The sequence below is a fragment of the Agelaius tricolor genome, unplaced genomic scaffold (genome assembly GCF_023055355.1).
Source record: "Agelaius tricolor isolate 1412-34295 unplaced genomic scaffold, bAgeTri1.0.p SCAF_2, whole genome shotgun sequence".
Lineage (NCBI taxonomy): Eukaryota > Metazoa > Chordata > Aves > Passeriformes > Icteridae > Agelaius > Agelaius tricolor.
In genome coordinates, this window is record NW_027269262.1 from 27,168 (window position 1) to 50,241 (window position 23,074).

The window sequence follows — 23,074 nt, forward strand, 5'->3', positions numbered from 1 at the left end:
TGACCTCCCTGGTCCTGCTGGCCACACTATTCCTGATACAGGCCAGGATACCGCTGGCCTTCTTGGCCACCAGGGCATACTGCTGGGTCATGTTCAGCTGGCTGTTGACCAGTACTCCCGAAGTCCCTTTCCACCTGGGCACTGTCCAGCCACACCATCCCCAGCCTGTAATGTTGCAGAAGATTATTGTGGCCAAAATGCAGAACTCTCCTCCTGGACTTACTAAAGGTCATCTTATTGGACTCTGCCCATCCATACAACCATTCCAGATCTTGCTGCAGAGCCTTCCTGCCTTCCAACAGATCAACACATGCTGCCAGCTTAGTGTTGTCTGCAAATTTACCAATGGAAGATTCAATCCCCTCATCCATGTCATCAGTAAAAATATTCAACACAACTGGCCCTAGCACAGGCCCCTGAGAGACACCACTCCTGACTGGCCACTAGCTGGATGCATTACCATTCACCACCACTCTCTGGGCCCGGCTATCCAGCTAGTTTTTAACCCAGCAAGAATGCTCCTGTCCAAGCCCATGGGCTGCCATCTTCTCCAGGAGTATGCTGTGGGAGACAGTGTCAAAGGCCTTGCTGAAGTTCAGATAGCCAACATCCACAGCCTTTCCTGCATCCACCAGGTGGGTGGCCTAGTCATAAAAAGAGACCAAGTTAATCAAACATGACCTACCCCTCCTAAATCCATGCTGGCTCAGTCTCATAGATGCCCTGGCTGTCCTGTTAGTGCTGCGTGATGATGCTCAGTATAAAGTGTTCTGTCATCTTACTGGGTACTGAGGTCAGGCTAAACTGGCCTATAATTGCCAGGATCCTCCTTCCCACCCTTTTTGTAGATGGGCGTCACACTGGCCCACTTCCAGTCATCTGGAACTTCACCAGTGAACCAGGACTGCTGGTAAATGATAAAGAGCAGCTTCACAAGCTCATCTGCCAGCTCCCTCATCACCCTAGGATGGATCCCATCTGGTCCCTTAAATTTATGAACATCCAAGTGGCTCAGCAGTTCTCTGACTGCCTCCTCCTGGGTAACAGGGAGGGTATTCTGCTCCCTCATACCATCTACCAACCCAGAAGGACAGTTGTCCTGAGGACAAGCCATCTTCCCACCAAGGACTGAGGTAAAGAAGGCATTACATACTTCGGCCTTCTCCTCATCTGCAGTTACTAAGTTCCCTCCCTCATCCAATAGAGAGCAAAGGTTGGTCTTACCCTTCCTTTTGCCATTAGTATATTTGTAAAAACTTTTTTTATTATCCTTTACAAAATTGCCAAATTAAGTTTGAAGTGAGCTTTGGCCTCCCTCATTTTTTTCCTACATGCCCTAGCAACCCCCTTAAATACTTTCTGAGAGCCCTGACCCTCATTCCAAAGATGACACATCCTCTTTTTATTCCTAAGTCCTTTCAAAACCTCGTTGTCCATCCAGGCTGAACATTTGCCTTGTCAACTCATCTTTTGGCACACAGGAACAGTCTGTTCTTCTGCCTTCCAGATGTCTGTTTTGAAGCACACCCACCTTTCCTGAATTCCTTTGCTTTTAGGGTTGCTTCACTAGGTACTCTCTAAATAATCTCCTAAATAGGCCAAAGTCTGCCCTCTGGAAGTCCAGTGTAAAAGTCTTACTGAAGTCCTCCTGATTCACCAAATAGCAAGAACTCTAATTTCATGATCACTGTGCCCCAAGTGGCCTTCAGGCACCATATCTCCCACCAGCCTGTCTCTGTTTGTAAACAATAGGTCTAACACAGTCCCTCCCCTGGTGGGCTTACTCACCAGCTGTGACAAAAAGTTGTCCTCCATGCACTCTAAAAACTTCCTGGACTGCCTCTTTTCTGCTGTATTAAGTTCCCAGCAGATGTCTGGTAGGTTGAAGTCACCTACAAGAACAAAGGCTGGTGATCTTGAAACATTCTCCAGCTGCTCACAGAATAAGTTGTCCACCTCTTCTTCCATTTCGGGTGGATGATAAGACTCCCAGTAGGATGTCAGCCCTGTTGGGCTTACCCTTAATTCTTACCCATAGGCATTCAACTTCGTCGTCATTAGTTTCAATACCCATGGGATCAAAAGCCTCCCTAATATAAAGGGCCACACCTTCACCTCTTCTCTATTTCCTGTCTCTTCTAAAGTGCTTGTAGCTATCCAGTGCAGCGCTCCAGCTATGTGAGTTGTCCCACCACGTTTCCATGATGGCCACTACATCATAGCTTTCTTGCTGTACCATCGCTTCCAGTTCTTGTTTGTTACCTGTGCTGCATGCAATAGTGTACATGCAGCTCAGCTGGGCTGCTGATTTCACCCCTAACTCAGGCTTACCACCCTCGGGCCTGCTTCCAGACAGCCCAGCTGCATCCCCTTCCCCCTTCAAACCTAGTTTAAAGCCCTCTCAATGGCATCTGCCAGTTCATGAGCTAAAATCCTTCTGCCCTTAACAGAGATGGAGCCCATCCAGTTTCAGCAGCCAGGTGCCACAAAAGTTGACCCATGATCAAAGAACCCAAAATTCTGCTGATGACACCAACCCACCAACCCTTGACCCACTTGTTGACAATGTGGGCTCTCCTCTTCCTTTCAGTGTTTTTCACTGCCACCAAAGGGACTGAGGATAACACTACCTGTGCTCCTGCCCTATCAACAACTTGACCCAGTGTCCTAAAGTCCCTTTTAATTTCCCTGCCACTCATCTTTTCAATCTCATCACTGCCAACCTGGAGTATCAGCAGTAGGTAATAATCAGAGGGCTGAATCAGCCCAGGGAATCTCTCAGTAATATCCCATACCTGGGCCCCAGGGAGGCAGCAGACCTCCCTGTGGGATGGGTCTGGTTGACATGGAGCCCTCTGTTCCTGTCAGAAGGAAGTCACCCACTACAACTACCCTTATTATTTTATTAATATCAGAGGTGGTGGTCCATTGGAATGGATAATAGAAGAAGAGTAATTGAGAGGCCTGCTGGGCAGATAATTTTCTTCTACGTTATCTGGCTGACCCTCTAGATCCAGAGCCTCATACCTATTCTGAAGTGGCACCTGGGCAGGTGATGGGGGTTGGGAGGAATTTCTATTACCTCTCCGAGTAGGGACCCATTTCCACTCCCCTTCATCCACCAGGTGTCCTCCTATTGCCTGACAGTGGGAGTCATGTGAGTCCTCTGACTCTTGGTGGGCCTTCCTCGAGGATGGAACTGCAGAACTCTACCAATCTATTTCACTTTCAATTTACCAATATAACATCTAGTGCAGAAGCTTTTTTCCTCAGTTCCTATACAACCTTGGTAACTGCTGCTCCTGTTCAAGACTTGGAGAAGAGATTGGGTGATCAAAGATCTTTGATTATTGCTTGTTTGTTTATTTTTAGCTCTGTCTGTTCTAATACGATAAAATATTCTCACATGTTCTTGTGAGAACAACTAACTTCTTTAGGCTGTGATAATATGACACCAACATGCTACAGTTCGAAAAGTATGAGGGGCAGCAGTGATTCTAATTTTAGTTTTCTTTCATAATTCAGGTTGCAATGTGACGAAGAATGCTTAGCTATTCAGAGGAACAGGTGGGAAATTAACTTGCTTCCTTTTTTTTTTTAATAGAAGTAGTCTAGTTTTGGAAAGGCAATGCTATGTAGAGAAGAAATCTTTTTCTTCATGACCTAGAGAACAGATAAATGTGGAGATGATTCCTGTTATAAAGATCTATATTGAATGATCAGAAATCTTGCTAGAATATTCTAGCTCTAAATGAGTAGTTTCAAATGTACAGACCTTATATTTTGCAAGCTGTTAATTAGTATTAGTAACCTGTAACTTAATTCTTCTATAACATGTGGAAGGTTGGGAGGATTTATATGGGGTTTTTTTTTGTTTGCTTATGTTTTGTTATATTTTGGGGTTTTTTCTCCTACCCTCAAATTCAGGCGCCTTGCTGAAGCTCTTGAAATAGATGATAATTCTGATCCTTTTAACATCCGTTCTTCTGGACCAAAGTACAGTGACCTTTTAAAAGAAGATGCAAGGTATGTGTTTTAATGATGGCAGGTGTCATAAATCAACAGTGTTGAGAGCAAGATGGAAAGTGCAGAACAGTTCTATTTACTCTTCTAAAAATAGCTGCCTTGACATTAGAAGGCAGTTAAAGCAAAGAAGTTGATATGCACTTCTCAGGACCTCCCAAATGAGAACCTGAAAAGTAAAAAGTGCCTGACAGGTTACTTTTTTCAGTAATCTGATTTAAAATGGTAACATGATTTTACACCTTTCTCACTATGAATCAGTAACATGATTTTACACCTTTCTCACTATGAATCAGTACCTGTACTTTTCACATCTCTACTGCTTTTACTCAGAACCAACTTCTACTTCAGTGCTCCATTTCAAAACAAAGACAAAAGTGATGACTAAATAATGAAATTATTATTATAATTATAACATTTAGACTATCATAGCCTACTGTTCTTTCTACCAGGTCCCATTTTTTTTTTGCCTTACTGCTTTTATTTTAAAAGAAATGGAATTATTAAAATGTTGGATGCAGAGCAAAGCCTGTGCCAGTGTGACTGCATAGAGGGTTGCTAGACTGAGGCATCCTAAAATGAGACAATGGGAAATCAAGGTAATACCAAAACCACCACACCAATAAATACTTTGTAATCTGGAATGGCAAGAAGGGATCAGACACATTTTTTAAAAGATGTTGAGGTGATGTGTCATCTGAGAGTTTTTACTCTTGTGTTTGTAGGCATGACATTAGTTTTTACCAGGTCTAAGTTTTGTAGAACAGCTTAGTATGTTTTCTTCTTCCTCCAGTATTCTAATGCTGCATAAATTTCATTGTTTTGTAAGGATGTTTGCTACTTGAAAATCCTTTATTTAATTTGCTGATATTTTGAAATAAGTGAAAATTTTACATAAGCAACCATTCAGAATTTAAGAGTAAGTTACATCTTCTTTACTTCCAACTGATGAACCTACTGCAAAATAGGAGCTGAATGTTTTCATTGTGGGGCTACTGTTTTATTCATATTTGCATTTAAAAGTGCTATTTTATAAGGACTATTCTCTTAGTTGTCTGTAGAATATGTTTTGCTTCATCTTCTTCAGAAAACACAGCACACATTTTCACTACAGTAAGAAGAGGAAAGTTTTGCATTGTGTGTATAGTCTACTGTGGTTTTTTGGAGTACAGTTCTGTCTCATCTTTCTACCAGCCACTACCCATAGTGCAAGTGTTCATCTTTCATGTACAGAACTGACCAGGATCATGCACTGTACTGCAGATGGTCGAACAGATACCTTGAAACGTAGCCTTAATGCTTTCACATTCCTCATTCTTTCTGTGATTTTACTTGTGTTTCTTTTGTACCCTCTTTACACTGGTAATTTACAATAAACAAATACACCAAGGTTATTCTTACTGAGTCATAGCTAAAGCAAAAGTTTTTATTAATCTTCAAGTCAATTACTTTGTACATTGAATTACTGGATTTCATTTATGTAGTATTACAGATAAATGAGTTTCTACTTATAGTAACATAGCTCTCTATACAAGAGCAACAATTTGTGAATCTTTGGCTTTATGAATTTTCTTCCTTGACTGCTCCTGATGATCTTTTGTCTCAGTAGTCTAGCAAAAGATTTGTCTTTCCATCAAGATGGCGAGATCCAGATATTGTATCTTTTACAATATGTTTTTCAGGTGGCTCAGTATTCTGAATAATTTCTGACAGGTTCATTTATTCTTGCTTGAGTGCATGACTCCAGTAATGCAGGAGTTCAAGGGTTGTGGCTTTCTACAGAGCATAAGTTATATGCAGGATCTTAGAATGATTGAGAAACATGAGTGTTGTCTCCCTGTGTATTCAGAGTCATTGCCTCAAGAAGGTAGCAGCTACCAAAGTCATTACTAGAATGCCATTTTATCTTCTTTAGGCAATTAGTTGATCTGTGTAGCTGATACATTGTCAAGAGCTGAAAGAAATGTTTACCTAAAAATGAAGAAAACTTGAGAAAGCTGTAGGAATTCCTGATTTTGAGGTGTAATCTTTAATTATAGAATCCTAAAGCTCCCAAAATGCAGTACAACTCCAGGTAAGAAGATAAGTGAGCGTAAGCCTACCAAGATAATATGTCTCCTTTGTAGGACAGTGGCAGGAGAAGGGGGCACCAGGAATAGCATGGTAATGCTAATCTTGCTGATGTGTTTGTCAGGATCTGATAAGGAGTCAAAAGAAGTCTCTCCACCATATAGCTTTACATGAGGAGATACTCTGCTGCCGAGGGGAATCCATCTTGTAGCATGGAGATGGCTACCAACTGAGCACAGATCAGAGGGTACAGTTCCACTGGCTGGACACCTCAGCACTGACCTTTCTAAGAAACTTCAGAAATACATACAGAGAGTAAGCAAATGCTCAGGTTGATCTGTTGACATGAAGTTGGAGGATAGATCAGCACAATATCAGTGTCCAATTGGACATTGATGATGTTGAGGCTGCTATTTGATGAATTAAAACTACTGGAGAAGGAGAGATGCCACATGAGCTGACTCTGTATTTCACACCATAGGTGTCTGGAGATCTCTTTCTTTTTAACTCTACCCAATTCAAATCCCTTTTCCAGTTCTCCCAGTGTTATACTTCTGTCTAATGAAGACCAAGGAGTTCTCATAGCTACATTCAGTGCCTGTGTATTCTTGCTAAACCTTGAAGGTTTGTTTACTAGTGATGGGCTAAATCCATCGTATCTGATCAAGTGCTGTTGGTTGCTGAGCTATTCAGTGTTGACATTTTGCACATTTGTTTGAGACCATTTTTATGGTCTTGACGATACATTGACTTCAGCACCCAGAACTTTGGTAGGTCATCTACCAAAGATAGTTGTACTTGCTTTGGTAGGCACTTCTTAACTGGTTAAATTCTGATGTCATTCACAAAGTAGTACTGTGTTGGTATGGAATATTGCCTGGGTTTTGAAGAATTACTTACTACTAACCAGCTTTGAGATATGAAATCTTCATGTAGTCTTTTTTCCCCATGGGGATGGTGGCCTAACAAATAGCAACCTTACTTTTAAAGTTAGTTTACCTGCTTATTTAAGAACAGAGCACAAAGTTCACCTTTACGTGAAAGACTCAAAGTACTGTGATGAAGGTAGTTACCAAAAAATACTTCAAACAAATCCTTAGTATCTCACATCAAGAATGTTTTATTTGCTTGCCAATAGCCTTATGCCGCTTCTTGAATTCTTCATAATTTGTTTTGCTAGGGGAACTGAAGACCAAAATCAGTGAACTTTGTCTTGGAAAAGAACTCCACTTTGTTTACCCTATCCCCATTTTTTTGTCTCATCACATCTTGTAATTAAGTAAATTAATGACACGTAATTTAAAAACACCAAAATGGCAACTTCAAAATCTACGTTGTTCATTTGAAAATGTAGAATTGTATTGTCATACAGTATGTCCATGTCATAGAATTTTATTCTTGGTTGCAGTTGTTGAAGAGGAAATAATTATTTTTGTAATAGTGATGACACACTAACAGTCTTTTGATGTGAATGAAGCTTTTGCTTGAGTCATTTGTGTTCTTGTTTTTTCATTTTGTTCTTGTTGAAAAATACTACAAAATAGAAAGATATTTTATCTTTGTTCACTCTCTTGCCTTGTTAACCTAGAATGCTGTTCTTGCAGGAAGGATATAAAATTTGTCAGCGACATTGAGAAGGAAATGAGAATGCTTGTGGAAGCTGTGAATAAGGTCAGTGTTCATATAAGAGTTTGATATTACTGAACTTTATTAATACTCATAGTTATGGGTTGACACTAGATCTGTTTGGGCTCCAATATAGTGCACAGTTTATTGTAAAAAGAACAGAAGTTTTGGGAGACCTAGTAGTTCAGGATTACTTTGGTGCCAAACCTTTCTTAAGGATTCAAGCAGTGCTAGGCTTTAATGCATCAATGGCTTATCACCAATTTTTGGATCTCCATTAATAAAATATTGTTAAAGATGATGTTTAAACATTCCGACTTTGAGAAGGAAAGCCTAGGTACTTCTGATCCCTGTAGTGGAACTTGCTCACAGATTTTTGGATACCTTCCTATATTTGCCAGTGCATGAGGTTGTCCTCTTTCTTCTATAAGAAAACCTGGATTCAGCCACAGTGTTTAAGAGACTCCAGTATACTTTGAGAGGTTGATACCACAGACACAATCATATGTTTTTCAGTGATACCACATTCAGCTATGTCAGGATAGCTTGCTGCTACTCCATGAAAGACCCAGTATATGGGGTGCAAAGGACCATGTAAACTATACTATCCTCAGTTGCCCTTAGCTCAAGAAGGAGCTAATCTTCTGTAAAAAGCATAGTTTTGAGCTCCCTAGGCTCTAACGACAGTTACTTAACTTTATTCCTTCAAAAAATTATGGATGATATTTCTTAAACAATCTTGGTGCTTATCCATCTGTCTAATGTTCTTGCCCATTGTTTTTATCATTAGAATGAAAGACTAAAATGAGTTAGTCTGTGTCTAGTTATCAAAGGGGCCCCGTGGGGTCATCCAGTCCAAGCTCCGAGCTCAAGCAGGGTCATCCTAGAAAGAACATTGCATGGCATTGCATCTAGACAGATCTCCAGTGAGAGAGACTTCACCATCTCTCTGGACAATCTGTTTCAGTCTTCAGTCACCTGCACAATAAAGTTCTTTCTTATGTTCATGTGGAACTTCCTGTGCATCAGTTACTCCCTAATGCCTCTTTTCCTGTTGGTTGGCACTATTAAGTGGCCAACTATTAAGCTGCCTGGCTCCATCCTCCTGACACTCTATCTTCATATACTTATTGACAAAAGAAATAATAATAAATAACATCCTATTTGACATCTCTTCTTGAGGCACAATAGGCCCAACTTTTTCAGCCTATGTTTGTGAGATGCTCCAGTCCCCTGTCATCTTTATAGCCCTCTGCAGGACTTGCTCCAGGAGCTCCACTCCTCTCTTGTACTGAGGAGCCCAGTACTGGACACAGAATTCCAGGTGAGGCCTCATGAGAGCTGAGTAGAGGAGCAAGATCACCTCTCATCACCTCCTGGTCACACTCTTCCTAGTGTACCATGTCATTAGCCTTGTGCCACAAGGGCACAATGCTGTCTCATGACAACTTGTTGCCTACCAGCACCTCCAGATCCTTTTCTGAAGATCTGCTTTCCAGCAGGTCAGCCTATACTGGTGCATGAAGTTCTTCTTCCCTGAGTGCAGGTCTCTGTACTTGCCTTCCAAGAATTTCAGAAGGTTCCTCTCTGCCCATTCCTCCCGCCTGCTGAGATCCTTTTGAAGGGCTGCACAACGCTCTGGGGTGTTGGCCACTTCTCCCAGCTTTGGGTCATCAGTGAACTTGCTGAAGAGAAATCTGCCCCTTCATCCAAGTCACTGATGAATAAGTTAAAACAATATTAGAGGGGATCACAGAGGTAGCTCCTGTGAGAAGCTGCTAGAAACCTCCACCGTGTCTGGCAGAGCCAATCCCTAATGGCTCTTAAGATGGACATGCCACTGGCCAAGGCTGGGCCAATTAGAAATGATGGTAATCTCTAATTACCTCTGCAATAACATATTTAAGAAGAAATCAAAACAAAGGTGGGTTCACTGTTTTGATTCCAGCTAGAGAAGAGGAGGAGGTGAAAGCTTGTGAGGGAAACAACATGGAGACACAAAGGTCAGTGGAGAAGGATGGGCAGGAGGTCCTCCAGGTGCCAGAGCTGTTAAGGTCATGGGCTCATAGGGCCCTGCTTTATTGTTTGTTCTTTTACTGTTGATATAATAATCAGTGCTGAATCAAGCATTATCAGTCTTTGTTAACAGATAAAAAATAGAACATTGGGGTTTTATTTAATAAAGAATCTACTGGTGACATTACATGTGTAACTTTCAGATAAATAGCTTCTTTGGTAGAGGGATGTGATTGATAAATTTGACATCTTTGTAGCTATCTGCAGTATTTGCATTATGAAGCCAATCTACAAAATGAAATTGGATCTGATGTGAACTTGGCAGATAATTTTAAAAAATAAAAATTCTGATAAAAATAATTTTGTGTTGTTTTTTGGAATTTAAGTAGAATGACTGTAACCAGGATTTATATTTCCAACTTAAAATATACCCCTATGTGGGCATGTGTAAACTTTGAGGTGATGGAAACAACAGAAAACATACACTTTAATTTTGGGAATTAAATTAATAATTTTAGATGAGCTTTCTGTCAATACAGAGGTCTTAGCAATTTGTGGTATTGATTTTGTCATAACAGCAAAATTTTAGAGGTAGAAACACTTTTTTCATTGTTTCCTTCCCCCTGGCTCTCCTGAAGGAAAACTTCACCTTTTTTTTTTTTCTTTCTTAACCTTTTCTGTTGAATTCAGGGCAAGCACACAAAGAAGAGTCATTGTTACCCACCAATGAACAGAGATCACCGCAGAATCATCCATGAATTAGCTCAGGTTTATGGCATTGAAAGTGTGAGCTATGACAACGAACCAAAGCGCAATGTTGTTATCACTGCAGTGAAGTATGTAATTCATTGTTGCTTTCAAATCTTTACAGTATAGTTTAAATGATTGGATGGTTTTTTTATCACTTAACAGAAGGAGTTTATTTACAGTGCAATTTGCAAAATGTAGTAATTTCCAGGAGAATAATTTTTAAAGCAGTTTTTGAATTAATAGTTTAATGGGCTTATTTACTCAAGTAAATCTGCAGAGAAGAAAACACCATTAGAAATAAAAAAGCTAAGAAAATATTCTCCAAGATTGTTTTCCATTCATCTTTCCAGTAACTATTGGTCATCAGCTAGATTTGAAAGAGGTATCAAAAATAATGTATGTAATAAAATTTTATGAAAACTAATTTCTGGGTTGAGAAATCATACTTAAATTTGCACCATCTTTGAAAAAATCTGGTTATTGTAACATATTTCTCCATCTATATGAACCTATCACAGAGTATACTCTCTCTTTAGCGAATGGACAAAGAGGGAACAGGAATTACTGCAAATGGAAGAGATTTTGTAGCAAAAATGAAATGTTTTGGAGAACACTCACAGAAGGCAGTTCATTGTAGAAAAGAAAATTAAGGGAATACAGCTAGGAAAAAACTAAGGTGATTGGACTAAAGACATAGTATGGGAAGACTTCTTGTATCAGAGCTTCATTGATTGTTCTCCTTATTCATCAGCATATTTAGTTTAGTGCTGTCAAATTGTGACTATTTAACAACCAGTTGTTTTTAACTGTAAATATTGACTGCAGTTGTAAGAAATCTCTCATCTTCCATGCTATTAGAGTGCCATGAGCTATTCCTGAACTTGTTCATCAGTTGGTAGCTTAGCTACAATCTTGATTTCTTCCAAGAGAGATGGAACATTACTTTGATCTTACAATGTAAGATACTTTTTGTTTCAAGTAAAGGAAGATGAGCAAAGAGTTCATATGTAAAAAATGTCTATTTAAAAAAATAATAAAGAAATAGGAGGGCAGATGAGAAATTAGTGAAGATGATAAAAGGAGCAGGGCAGATGATTATGCTTTAAAACCAAAGGGATATTCCGCAACTTGAGAGTGGGAGGCCTTCCTCTGGTTTTAGGATATATTGCACACTTTTTCTTCTCTTGGGTTTCTCAGGGAGTAGCGTACTGCGCAGAATGCAAATGCTTCTATTTTATTACTGCCACTCTTAAAAGACACTTGAATGGTCTGCTGAGACTATTCTTCAGCTGCATAGCAGTACTTCTTAATTTAATGGATTATTCCAAAGCTTCTTTTAATTTTCTTTTTATTTGCCACTTCTTCAAAATATAAAAAACATTGTAGCCTCACATGAAAAATAGCTCATGTTCTAGAATGATATTTTTGAGTATTTCACAATGGCTTCTTCAACTCCCAGAGCTAGTAATCACCAGAAAGTCAAAATGGTTTTGTTTCATTCTATCTCAGCAATGCCTTTGTATTTCTATCATGGGCTCTTTCATGTATAAATAAATGAAAATCATTCAGGCAAAAAGACCATTCCTTCTCTTCACACTCCAGTATTTTGTCATTCAAATTTTAATATCCCTATACAAGTCCGTTAGAAGGGTGAGAAAGTCTCCTTGGTGCTAAAAAAGCTTCCTCCAACCAGGTTGTTTCCTGTTCCAGAGATCTAGGGGCAAACTTTGCCTCCATCACCATCAGTAAAAGTTGGTCATATTAGCTGCATTAGAATCACTCGTGTGCAGCATTGCCCATATAACCAAAGAGAAGATCATTCCCAGTATTGACTGACTGTTAAGCTTAACCTGAATTACAGGTCTGGGTGTCATTTGGAGTGTAAGACCCATAGTGGATCCTTTCAAGTGCCTTTCTCTGTGCTTGCCTGTTGGGCATCTTTGCAGTCACCATCTTTTGAACAGTTGCAATACAAGGTTCAGAAGTTATATCCAGACTGTTGTGATGAGAAGGGTAAAACTTTCTTTTCTAAGTACACACTTGTGTTTCACTGTACCTGTCAGTGTTTTTTTAAAGTTTTTTACTTAGATGAGTAAAAATTTCCTCCTTCTCCAAATAACTCTGGATTCCAGAGCCTGTTAAAGGGGTGCCTGCTTGTTTTTATGTAGTGGCCAGTGTTTAAGCAGCTTGTCTGGACTTGAGAAATCCTAGAAGTGGTTTTGAGGGCAGTTATTCCTGTAAGACCGATCTTTTTCCTTTTACTTCCAGGAAAAACGTTAGGCTCAGTTTTTCCTCATGAACAAGGGGACTTCTCAAGAAGGTGACAATGTCCCACATGGTTCTCACTGAGAAAGCCACATGCTGTCATAGTTTCATTGATGTGTCCTGTGCTATTTTTTTTCTCCTTTCAGTAAGGTTAGTCTGAAAATGGTTTTGAAATGGATACCTAGATGTAGACTATACAAAATCAGCAGAATAAAAGACCTAAAGAAATTAAACCCCCTGTAACCACACGGAACATCCTTATTAGATCATGGCAGTTGCATCACAGAAAGAAAACACTGCACATCCCGGTACATTTAAGTACAAATACTGCTATTGGTCACCAGCAAAGGTGGTTTTAACAGCAGTCCTGCTTCAGAAGAAAGCTGCATCTTTTTCTAACTGTTTTTTCCTTAAATGTTGTTGTAAATTGTTTGCCCTGAGAATAGTATGTGTTGCTTCTGGAAAGCTTTTAACATAGAATATATGAAGTTTAAACAATCAGGAGATTGTTAAAGAGCCATTTGCTTCATTATTCCACCTCAACTGCTACCAGTTTTTGGAGACATTTTTCAGAAAAATCTGCTCAGTCTGAAAGATGGTGGTGCATTTTTGCAAGACTACATGGAATAAGTCTGAACAGATTGGTGGACAAAGAATTTTGTAGTAGTTCATACCAAAACAGTTCAATGCTGATCCATCCTGTAGTTACAAAAACTGAGCTTGAAGTCTTGAAGAAGACAAATTGAGTCATGATTCCCACATTTCAGTTTTATACAACAGGCTATCCTGTAAGCACTAGCACAGCCTTAGAATCAGCAGATGATTTACATTCATGCTTTTTCTGTACTGCCATTAAAAATGTGTCATTTCAACTTTGTTGCTTGAGGCAGGCACTTGGTTTTTCTTTTCCTTACTTTGAGAATAAGTTAATGAAATGAAGAATGGCAACTTTCATATCAAAATGTCCAAAATACTGGCAGAGCCTTCTGTTTTCATATCAACAGTTCTTTCAAAGCTGATGATAGATAACCATGGGTTAGGTAGGGTCTGCTTTCTTTCTTATTTCTGGTAATTAATTAATCAAAGGGGTTTTTTCCTATTGTGCATCTGTTTAGTTGAATTGTTGAATTCAGTTGTTTGGGGTTTTTCCACATGGGCTAAATGTGAGTGACTGTTTCATCTTTTTTTTTTTTTCCTTTAACCAATCAGTGTGCCACCAATGCATACAGAAGGTGGTGTTAAATTTGCTGAAGTGTAAGTTTATAGATTTTCGTCTCTAAATCCCCTGTGGGTTTTTGGTGTGTTTTTTGTTGTTGAGGTTTTTGGGTTTTTGGGGTTTTTTGTTTTTGGTTTTGTTTTTTTGTGGTTTTTTTTTTGTTTGGTTGTTTTGGGGGGTTTTTTTGGTTTTGTTTTTTTTTTTTTGGTTGTTTTGTTTTTTTTTTTTTGGTTTTGTTTTGTTTTGTTTTGTTTTGTTTTTTTTTTGACGGATGCTAAATTTTGTCAAAGCTAAAACATGTCTAGGCCTTAATATGACCAAAGTGACCAAAGCAAATTTGGTTCCAGGGTCATCTCTGATTGTTCACAAGGCTTTGATCCCTCCTGATTTTTAAAAGTTTGCTATATTAACTCTCTACATCCTGGGAACATTTAACTTTAGAGCAGAACTGCTGCTTTACTTTCTTAAAATGCAGGAACATTCTCTTTTTTCAGGAAGATTTTTTTTTAGCTAATTAGTAGAAATTACTGCCACATGTATTCTTCCAAGTGTTCTGTTCCCAGCATTTCAGAGCTGTCAGTTATTTTCTTTTTTACTATACAAGTGAGATATAGTCTGATATTCTAAAATAAGGACAGACAACTTACTTTAATTGTTGAAGGCCTTTCTAGACTTCCTTCTTTTTTTGCTTAATTACCTCCAGGCAATTTACTTTCCATGTTTTTTCATATCACAGTTGATAAACATGAAAGACAGCAGAATACCCTCCCATCTACCACTGTTGTCTTTTTCCACTTAGAACTCTAGAGTTGAGTTGTAACTGAAATAGCAGTGTGAGCATTTGACTTTATATGGCAGGCTTAGCGCTAAGGGAGAAAAGGACTTTTAAACTGTTTTAGACAGGAGAGGAAAATCACCTGTTTTCAACTGATAGGACTGTAATATGCTTGTTACAGTGTACCTGTAAATGTAATATAATCTTGAAAAAATTATGGCCTCTGACAAGTAACTTTTTTTCCAAATAATGAAAACTTTAACTGTTGGGGAGATGGGAATGCTTTTTTAATTGGTCACCTATGTTTGTAAGATTTTGTAGTTCATTGGAATAGAATGTCAGTACTCAGTTTAAAACAATACTGAAAGGGGCTCAGGAATCACCACTTAATATTTTAGTGGACTTAACCTTGGAAATGTTGTGGAGTTTTTCATCTGTGTTGCCACAATATCACAAAAATTTGCCCTTAAATACAGACTGATATAAACAAGATATTATTAAACAAAAAAGATGAAGATAATGGAAATAAGACAAATACATAATTTTTGTAAGCTCTGAAATAGAATTGGCATTCATCTGCGTACTGATGTGAGATTTCAACTGCTCAGGGAAGTGGGGAAAAAGTATGACTTCTCAAGTATGTGACAAAGCATGGAACTCAACATGTGCACATTTCTGGAATTAAAACAATATGCAACCCATTGCTTTGCAGCATTGTTCCTATTCAGTATGTAATTTTGAAAGATACAAGATGCATATGATGGTATTAATTGAGTAGGAAGTTAATGTAATTACCAAACACAGAGAATCTCATTATCTGGAGGAGTATATTTAAAAATGGACGAATAAAATAAATAAGGAGGAAACGTCCTTATTTAGTGCTTGACACAGAATTATGTAGGTTGGGAAAAGATCATTGTGTCCAGTAGTAGTGTCAAGTCTGCCTACCATTAAACCAAGTCCCTAAACATACCTACGCATCTTTTAAATACCTCCACGGATGGTGACTCATCCACTTCCCTGGGCAGCCTATTCCAATGCTTGGCAACTCTCTGAGTGAAGAACGTTTTTCTAATACCCAATAAAAACCTTTCAGGAATGCAGTTTAATTTAGTGTACAAGGAGTAGGTTGGTCTGAAAATGTCAGTAGCATGGGTTTAGAAGAACGTGCAGGAAGGGTAAAAAATTGACCTTGATGAGGTTTAAGAATTTTAATTTATTCAGGCTTATCTACCCCCAGATAAGATGAAGAAGAAACTGAGAATGGAATAGATGCTAACAGTGGAAGCTCTTTCAGTCTTGCAGTTAAATCATCCAAGTGAAATAAGACAAACTCACTCTTGAAAAGTGGCTCGTAAATTCAGATGAAATTTTAAGAGATCTCCACAACCTATTAAAGATAGTGTGTTTGGTAATGATTCGGATTTTTTTTTCAGTTAGATGCCTTTTGGAAAGATCTTTCTAGGACTTTTTTTCCTGGGTGTTGGGGGTTGTGTGTTTCCAGATTATTATTTTTTTTAATATATATATCCTTCCTCTTTCTCCAGCCTTTAGGCAGAGATTGCCAGCTGAAGTTGAGTGTGAGTCACTGCCTAAAATATATAAGTATACATACGCTGAAGTACATTGTCCTCTTATACTGGAGAACATACTGCCCTGTAACCATAGCTGTGGGGTGACCCTTACACTGCAGATGGGACAGGCACAAGTGTGGTGGCAGTCACATAATGGATTGTAATTAGCATGGAGGACAGAAGAAGCTGATTTTTTAAATTGCCTACTCTAATGCATAGTGTTTTTCTTCTGATCTGATTCACCTAGAACTGCTTACAAGGAAGAGGCAGTGTTGTTTGAGAGAGTGCCTTTTGGCAGAGTGCTGTGATCAATGACTTCAACATTATTTACTGCCAGCATTTGAGAAGGTGTTTCCAAAATTTTAGATATGTTGTGAAGATTCATTGAACTGTGTTCTTGTGGTGCTGAGTTAAGCTATTAAGTTCTTCCTTCTGATTTATATCTTGTTCTTTAAAAGAACAGATATGTTGCCCTAGAGTATAAGTATCCCAGTTTTGCTATTTTAACAGTTGATCATTTAGTGCACTTCATAGTAGAAAAGAGTTGTGGACCTCACATGTGGAAAAGAAGTCTGGGTACCAATGCTCAAATCTAGTAAGCTGCTTCTGCATCTTTTATAGACAGCAGTGAAGAGACATTTAGAATACTGGATAGATTTTTGGTAATGAAAATGTATTTTTTGGAGTGTTGATCTCCATGGCTGGAAAATGAAATATTTGAATAGACAATTTAAGACAAATGTGAGCTCTGATACCAAAATTGCTACTTACAAATATTACTCATTCCCAACTTCTTAATGAGCATGATTTCCTATTGAACTAAATACTCTTTCTTTTATTTCTTTAGAGGGAAATCCGTTTGTCCAAGCAATACCTTAACTTCTGTGCTAGATAAAGAAATGCAGAGCAGGCCTGCACCTCCTCTTCTTCATTACAAACAAACAGATAAGTAAGGAATTTGGATTTAAAACCTTATTCTTCAATTTGTGCTGAGTTCCCCAAGGAACATATTCCTGAGCTTCAGCTTCTTATGCTCTGTGTCTGCTTTTTTCCCTTTTTTCTGCTTTGGAGCTCGCAGTATGCATTAAGATGTTCTTTCCACAGACGTAAGCATGAAATGAAGTGATAAGAAAATGTGAGATGGGCTGTGTGGTATATGAGTAGTAGCATAACAAATATAATTTGGGTTTAAAATTATTTTAAAATAAATATTAGATAGTTGGGAAGAGAGTGCTCTTTTGGAGGTTTGGGATTCTTTTTTTTTCTTTTACCTTTAACCAGTGTCTTACTGGCATAAAATTATTTATTTGGACTGGTACTAAATGTATTTTTCTTGTATATATATGACTACACAGTTGATTAAAGGTGACCCACAATTTTTGTCAAATAGTAAGAATTACTGAATATAGGGTATATAAGGCATCTTGGTGAATAGTCTTAAAAGAACAGTCTTTATGTTGTATGACCTGCCAGCTTCAGATACTTGTAGTTATCTCATAGTTACAATTCTTTTTTTTAATGGGTGGCTTTTTATTTGTTCAGGTTTTACCTTTTAGAAGTGTTTTCCTCCCAAATTTTTTTGCAGATGAGCATCTGAAGTTATGTTCAAGTACCTTTTGCAGAAAGGGACTGCTTAATGTTGCAGTAACTACTTTTGGTAGGTGCTGCTGGAATACAAAGTAGGCTGTTCTGAAAAAATTTAAATTGTTTCAGAGCTAAGCATCTAGAGCAAAACATATTTCTAGAAGGATTGCTTAAGGTGTAACTCAGTGTCAGTTTTTAATAGGTTGATACTGTTTGTTTCCACTTCTGTGGGATCCCTGTCTTCAGTGACCCTAATTAATGCCAAGGAGTTATGTAGCAAAATTAAATAGAGGGTCTTAGCCATTTATTTTTCATTACTAGAAGTAAAGTTTCTTTAGAAATTCTTAATTCTACAAAATCTTTTGGAAGATCTCATGCTGTCTTACTGAAAAAAATCTTTACAGTGTTTGGATTTGCTATGACCGTATATTTTTTGTTACTCTTGCTTTTGAAAGCAAGCAGGTTTGATCATCAGCTCACTTTGACAGTATTTATTTTGCTGTTTCCTTTAAAAAGGCATTTTGAACATTTAGTCTTCAGTACAGTATAATTTTTCTAATAAATATTACTGGTAAATTACATTTTCTGGTAAAACCCCAAAAGACATTTAGTCCATTCAGACACATGTTGATGTACATTAATTTAATCAGTCATATGTTTTTGTAAAAATTCAGTAAACAAAGGCTTTCTGGAGCATTAAGATACTTTGAATAAAACTTAGTTTAGAACTACATGCTATTGACCAATGCAGTGTGTATGTGCACACTGAGATGTTATGGGAGTTTGTGATTCAGTTTACTTTGTATCTTTTTTTTCCATGCATGTAATATCTAATATTCTTGTAATTTCAGGACTAGTGGAAACAGTGGTTTATCCAAACCATTAAAGGAAGAACCAGTTATTGACTACTTTGATGTCCAGGACTGAAGTGATTGATACAGAATCATTCAGATGAATAAGAATCACATAGATTATGATACAGAAGCTTAGAGGTGAAAATACTAAGTTATTGTGTGAGGTGCTTTTTGATTATCTGTCAAATGACCAGTTGTTCAGTATATTCATAATTTAACATCTAAAGTTAGCTAGATATGCTAGATTAAAAAGTTAAGCATTTCAACAGTTTATGTAACTGCATAATACCTAATAGTAGTATGAGTTTATTAAATCTGGGTTTGGTGCAATTTTGTATCTAATGTGCAGTCAGAATAATTTTGATTTTCATTGATGACTTTGAAGCAAGAGAACTGATGGTAAGCAGATATATTTTTGGAATATTAAGAACAATAAATCTCAAGTATTTATTTTGATGTATCGCACACAACTTAAAATGGACTAGAAATAATCTGTGATAAAAACACTGGGATATTCTTTAAGTATATTGATGTTTTATTAATTCACTTTTGTGTTATTGTGGTAAATTTGAGAATTTGAGTTAGTCTTCTACATAGAAAGAAATATAAAATTTAAGTATAAATACATACATAAATGCCTATTAAGAACACAGAATTGCTTTGGAATCTGAAGAACCAGTATTTGGGGAAGGTGGGGAATTAAAACTTACTCTAATTTATCTCATATTTGATGTGTTTAAAAAGAAAAACAAGCAAAAACAAAGAAAAAAACCCAAACCAAACAACAACAAAACCAACCCCACAACATGAGATTACTAACACTACTACTTTTTTATTCAAGACCTTGAACAAAATCAGACTTCATATATTATTTTGGTGTTCTGTGCATGATTTTATTGTGGTTTATATTTTTTTCTGTACTGTGCAAGCATAAGATGAATGTGTGAAGTTTGGTTTTAGTATGTTATGAATCTGTAAAATTTATAAGTCCAACTGCCTAAGCTATTTGGCAATGGAAAATCTTTGTTTTACGGGAAATGCCATTAACAAAATGGGATGACAGTTTAAACACTGAAAGACGCCTGAGTGTTCTCATGATGGTGAATTGTTTCCAGATCTTGATTTAAGATAGGTAAGTAGCTCTCTGGGAGAGGAGATTGTAGGTCTGATCAGAAGAGGTGGTACAGCTCTGAATTGGAGTCATATCTGTTCTCCTGAGGAGAAGGTTTTTTGTATTAATAGCTTTAGGAACTCTGACGCTGATGCACTCTGATTCTTATTCCTTGTGGCTGCTACGTGTAATACTTGAGGTGAGTCCCCTATACAGCATAGGAGGCTGATGATAAAAAGGGGCTCACTACGTTGTAGTGTGAGATTTGTTGCCAAAAAATTGAAAGCATTTACTCATGCTTAGATTCACGTAGAGTTATCATATGACCCTGAGCCTTAACTATGAAGTATTCCATGGCTACATTTCAATTGAACAGCTCATGAAACATGGAAGAAAAAGTAGAAAACTCACAAACCATATCTGTCCCCCCAAATGTTTAAAAATAAAATGCTTGCTATTATTTTATATTTTTGTAGGAGTTTATTATTTCACATTTTTAAAAATGCAGTCTTAAATGGTACTAAACATTTGAAGTGTTTCAAGTAAAACAGGTACCTTTAAGAGTGTTCAAGCTTTAAATTTGTATGTAGTGATTTAAATTTGTTTTACTCTTTTTGTTTAATACTTGGCGAACAGAAATGAAAATTAAATCATTATGTCTTGCATTGCCCTTAATTTCTTAAGCAAATTATGGTTTGATTCTACAAGGTGTATTGCTAAGTTCAGCTGAAGAAATAAGTTACTTCCAGGAATGTATTTCTTCAATCCCTTCCGTGTGAGGACTGTATCTGTACCAGTGCTTGCAGAGAAGTGCTGTCTCAATGTGGCCAAACAAGGGCTATTCCTGGTTTTGAAACTGAGAGCTATGTTAATATAGCACTGATTTAAAGCTAGCAAGACCTCTATTAAGAATGTATGTAGTTAAGCCGCAAAGGTTGGTTCTAGACAGGACCTGGCACACATGTACATTGAACTGAGTCAGATGCATGTATACTGGAGCACACACAGTTGGTTTACTATAGGTAGACCTAACATTACAAAAAATCAAAGTGGTTTAGTTGATAATAAATACAATAAAGCTGAAGCTTACTAACTATTCACAGATTCACATGAATAGCCAAATTCACAGATTCACAGATTCACATGAAGCCAAAACCATCACATTTGTGCCTCTGATTTGAAATTTAAAACCTAAAAGGTTTTTGTGGTATTATTTTCAGCTCTGTTTAGTGGAATTTTTATCAGATTATGGCATAACATAAAAGCTCAACAGCTTTGGTGAGACACACTTCAGCAGTCAATTTGCCACTGCTTGTAATAAGAAAATGGAAGTAATCTCAGTTTCTCAAGCTAAGATTAGTAATTATTACTGAATGTGTTCATACTGAGAAGTCGTACTTCTTATCACTTGCTTCTTAAAAATGTGAATGTTAAAACATTTTTATAGAACTATATGTCCCACATCTCTAAGTCATGGCTGTGGGATCCATACCTGTAGTAATGAAGCAATTCACAAGTACCAAATCTTTTTTTTTTAAATTCATTTTAGTAACTTGGTTAAAAATATGATACCATGTGTTTACCCATGAAAGTGATTTCCCCTTGGAGCTCAGCTACATAGCCTTAAGAAGGAATTCAGCAAAGGTTAACAGTGGCGCTGTTTCTGTTTTGTTTTGCTTTTGCGGCAATGTATCAGTGACTTTCATATGGAATATGGAATAGTAATAAAGGCTGGAAATTTGATATATGTGATAATTTAGCTTCATATTGCACATGTGCCTTGTGGAAATACTTTTCAAATAGCTATTTTTTAAATCTGAGCTGGCATTTACACCTTTTATCTAACAGAAGAATAAGTAGATAAAAGAAATTTTTGCATCAGTGAAGGCAGTGGCAAAAATCATGGTGACATCACTAACTTACGACTTCAGCTTCAGTATGCTAGCAATTTTCCACAGCCCTAAGAATAATATTGTCTCCTGTAAATATATTTGAAGAAAGTACTTCTCAGTAAGCATCTTTTGAAATAAGTTATGTGATACCAGTTGGAATTCCTGCAACTTCATTAAGTGCTTTTAAAATTATGTTTAAAATAGGCAGATAGTTTGGCATTTGGGCTCTGCTGTTAACCTGTCTGTATAGCTTAAAATATTTAAAGTGCTCTGAATATTCAGTATTTGGATTTAACATAAAATTATGTAAGATACATAAATAAACTTCAAGATCACTTGTTTCTGTGGCAGTTTTTACATTATCTGCCTCAAAATGAGCAAAGTAAAGTTTTTCTACAACACTTGTCATTTGTTGAAAGATCTATATTTAACTTAATTTTGTCAAGTTACTGATGTAAAATTGCTTTCTTTACAAACCCAAAATAAATCTAAACTTAAAGTTCAGTGCTTTGGAATTGTTTGCAAACTTCATCCTGGTATTCAAGAGTTGGAAGACTGAGACATCACAGAGAAACAAGTGTAAAGATTTAAATGGACATTTGGTAAGTTCCTTTTCCTCAAATTTTTAAATAAAGTATGTGGTTTCCTGGATTTGAAGTGATTTTTAAATGAATGCTGTGTGGAGAATGAAGCAAGTAAAGAGGGCTCCCCAGAAAATGGAGAGTATGCTGCCTTCTTGGAATTCAGAGGTACAGGAGAGACAATTCTGGATAGAAATGTGCATTTTGGTTATATGAAAAACCTTTTATTATGTCAGCCTAAATGCTACTTGGCAATAAAATATATTATTGTAACTTACGGTCCCTTCATTGTTGTTTGTTCACCATTAAGTGGTAATGGTGACTGTAAGGCAGGTGGGGGGAGGGGAAGTGAGGATAATGTAACATTAAAGTTCTGTGAGCATTAGATATAAGAAATTCAGGATGATATATGGGAGGTGGAGGGATGATATAAGAACTCTGCCATCACAGTTTAGTAAGTGACAGAAAGACTCAAAAAGCAAGCAGTCTGAAAAATCAGAATTTTGAAGTGATTTGAAATAATTTGGCTCCTCCCTAAACTTTTAACCCAGGTCATGCATTTTCAGCAAAAGCCTGACTTGATATTTCAGATGAAGTGCAAGATGGCTCATAGAAATTTAGGGAAGTAATCTGAGATTTAAGAGTCTTGAAAGACAGTCTAAAACCTTTTAGCTTGCTTCTTCAACTGCCTTTAAGTTTTGACTTTAATTTTAGGATATTTTTGGAGGATGAAGATG

General features: G+C 37.3%; 1 protein-coding gene across 1 annotated transcript in view; it reads left to right on the forward strand.

The window, feature by feature from the left end:
• The window catches only part of NFX1 (nuclear transcription factor, X-box binding 1), a 45,082-nt gene extending 22,468 nt beyond the window's left edge, over positions 1-22,614 (forward strand). Inside the window, exons 16-22 of the mRNA XM_071449990.1 lie at positions 3,526-3,567; positions 3,928-4,026; positions 7,698-7,764; positions 10,426-10,571; positions 13,960-14,004; positions 17,163-17,264; positions 18,751-22,614. Coding sequence (XP_071306091.1) covers positions 3,526-3,567; positions 3,928-4,026; positions 7,698-7,764; positions 10,426-10,571; positions 13,960-14,004; positions 17,163-17,264; positions 18,751-18,826 — 577 coding nt within the window. The 3' untranslated portion in view covers positions 18,827-22,614. The remainder of the gene's footprint in view (positions 1-3,525; positions 3,568-3,927; positions 4,027-7,697; positions 7,765-10,425; positions 10,572-13,959; positions 14,005-17,162; positions 17,265-18,750) is intronic.
• Positions 22,615-23,074: the final 460 nt, after the last annotated feature.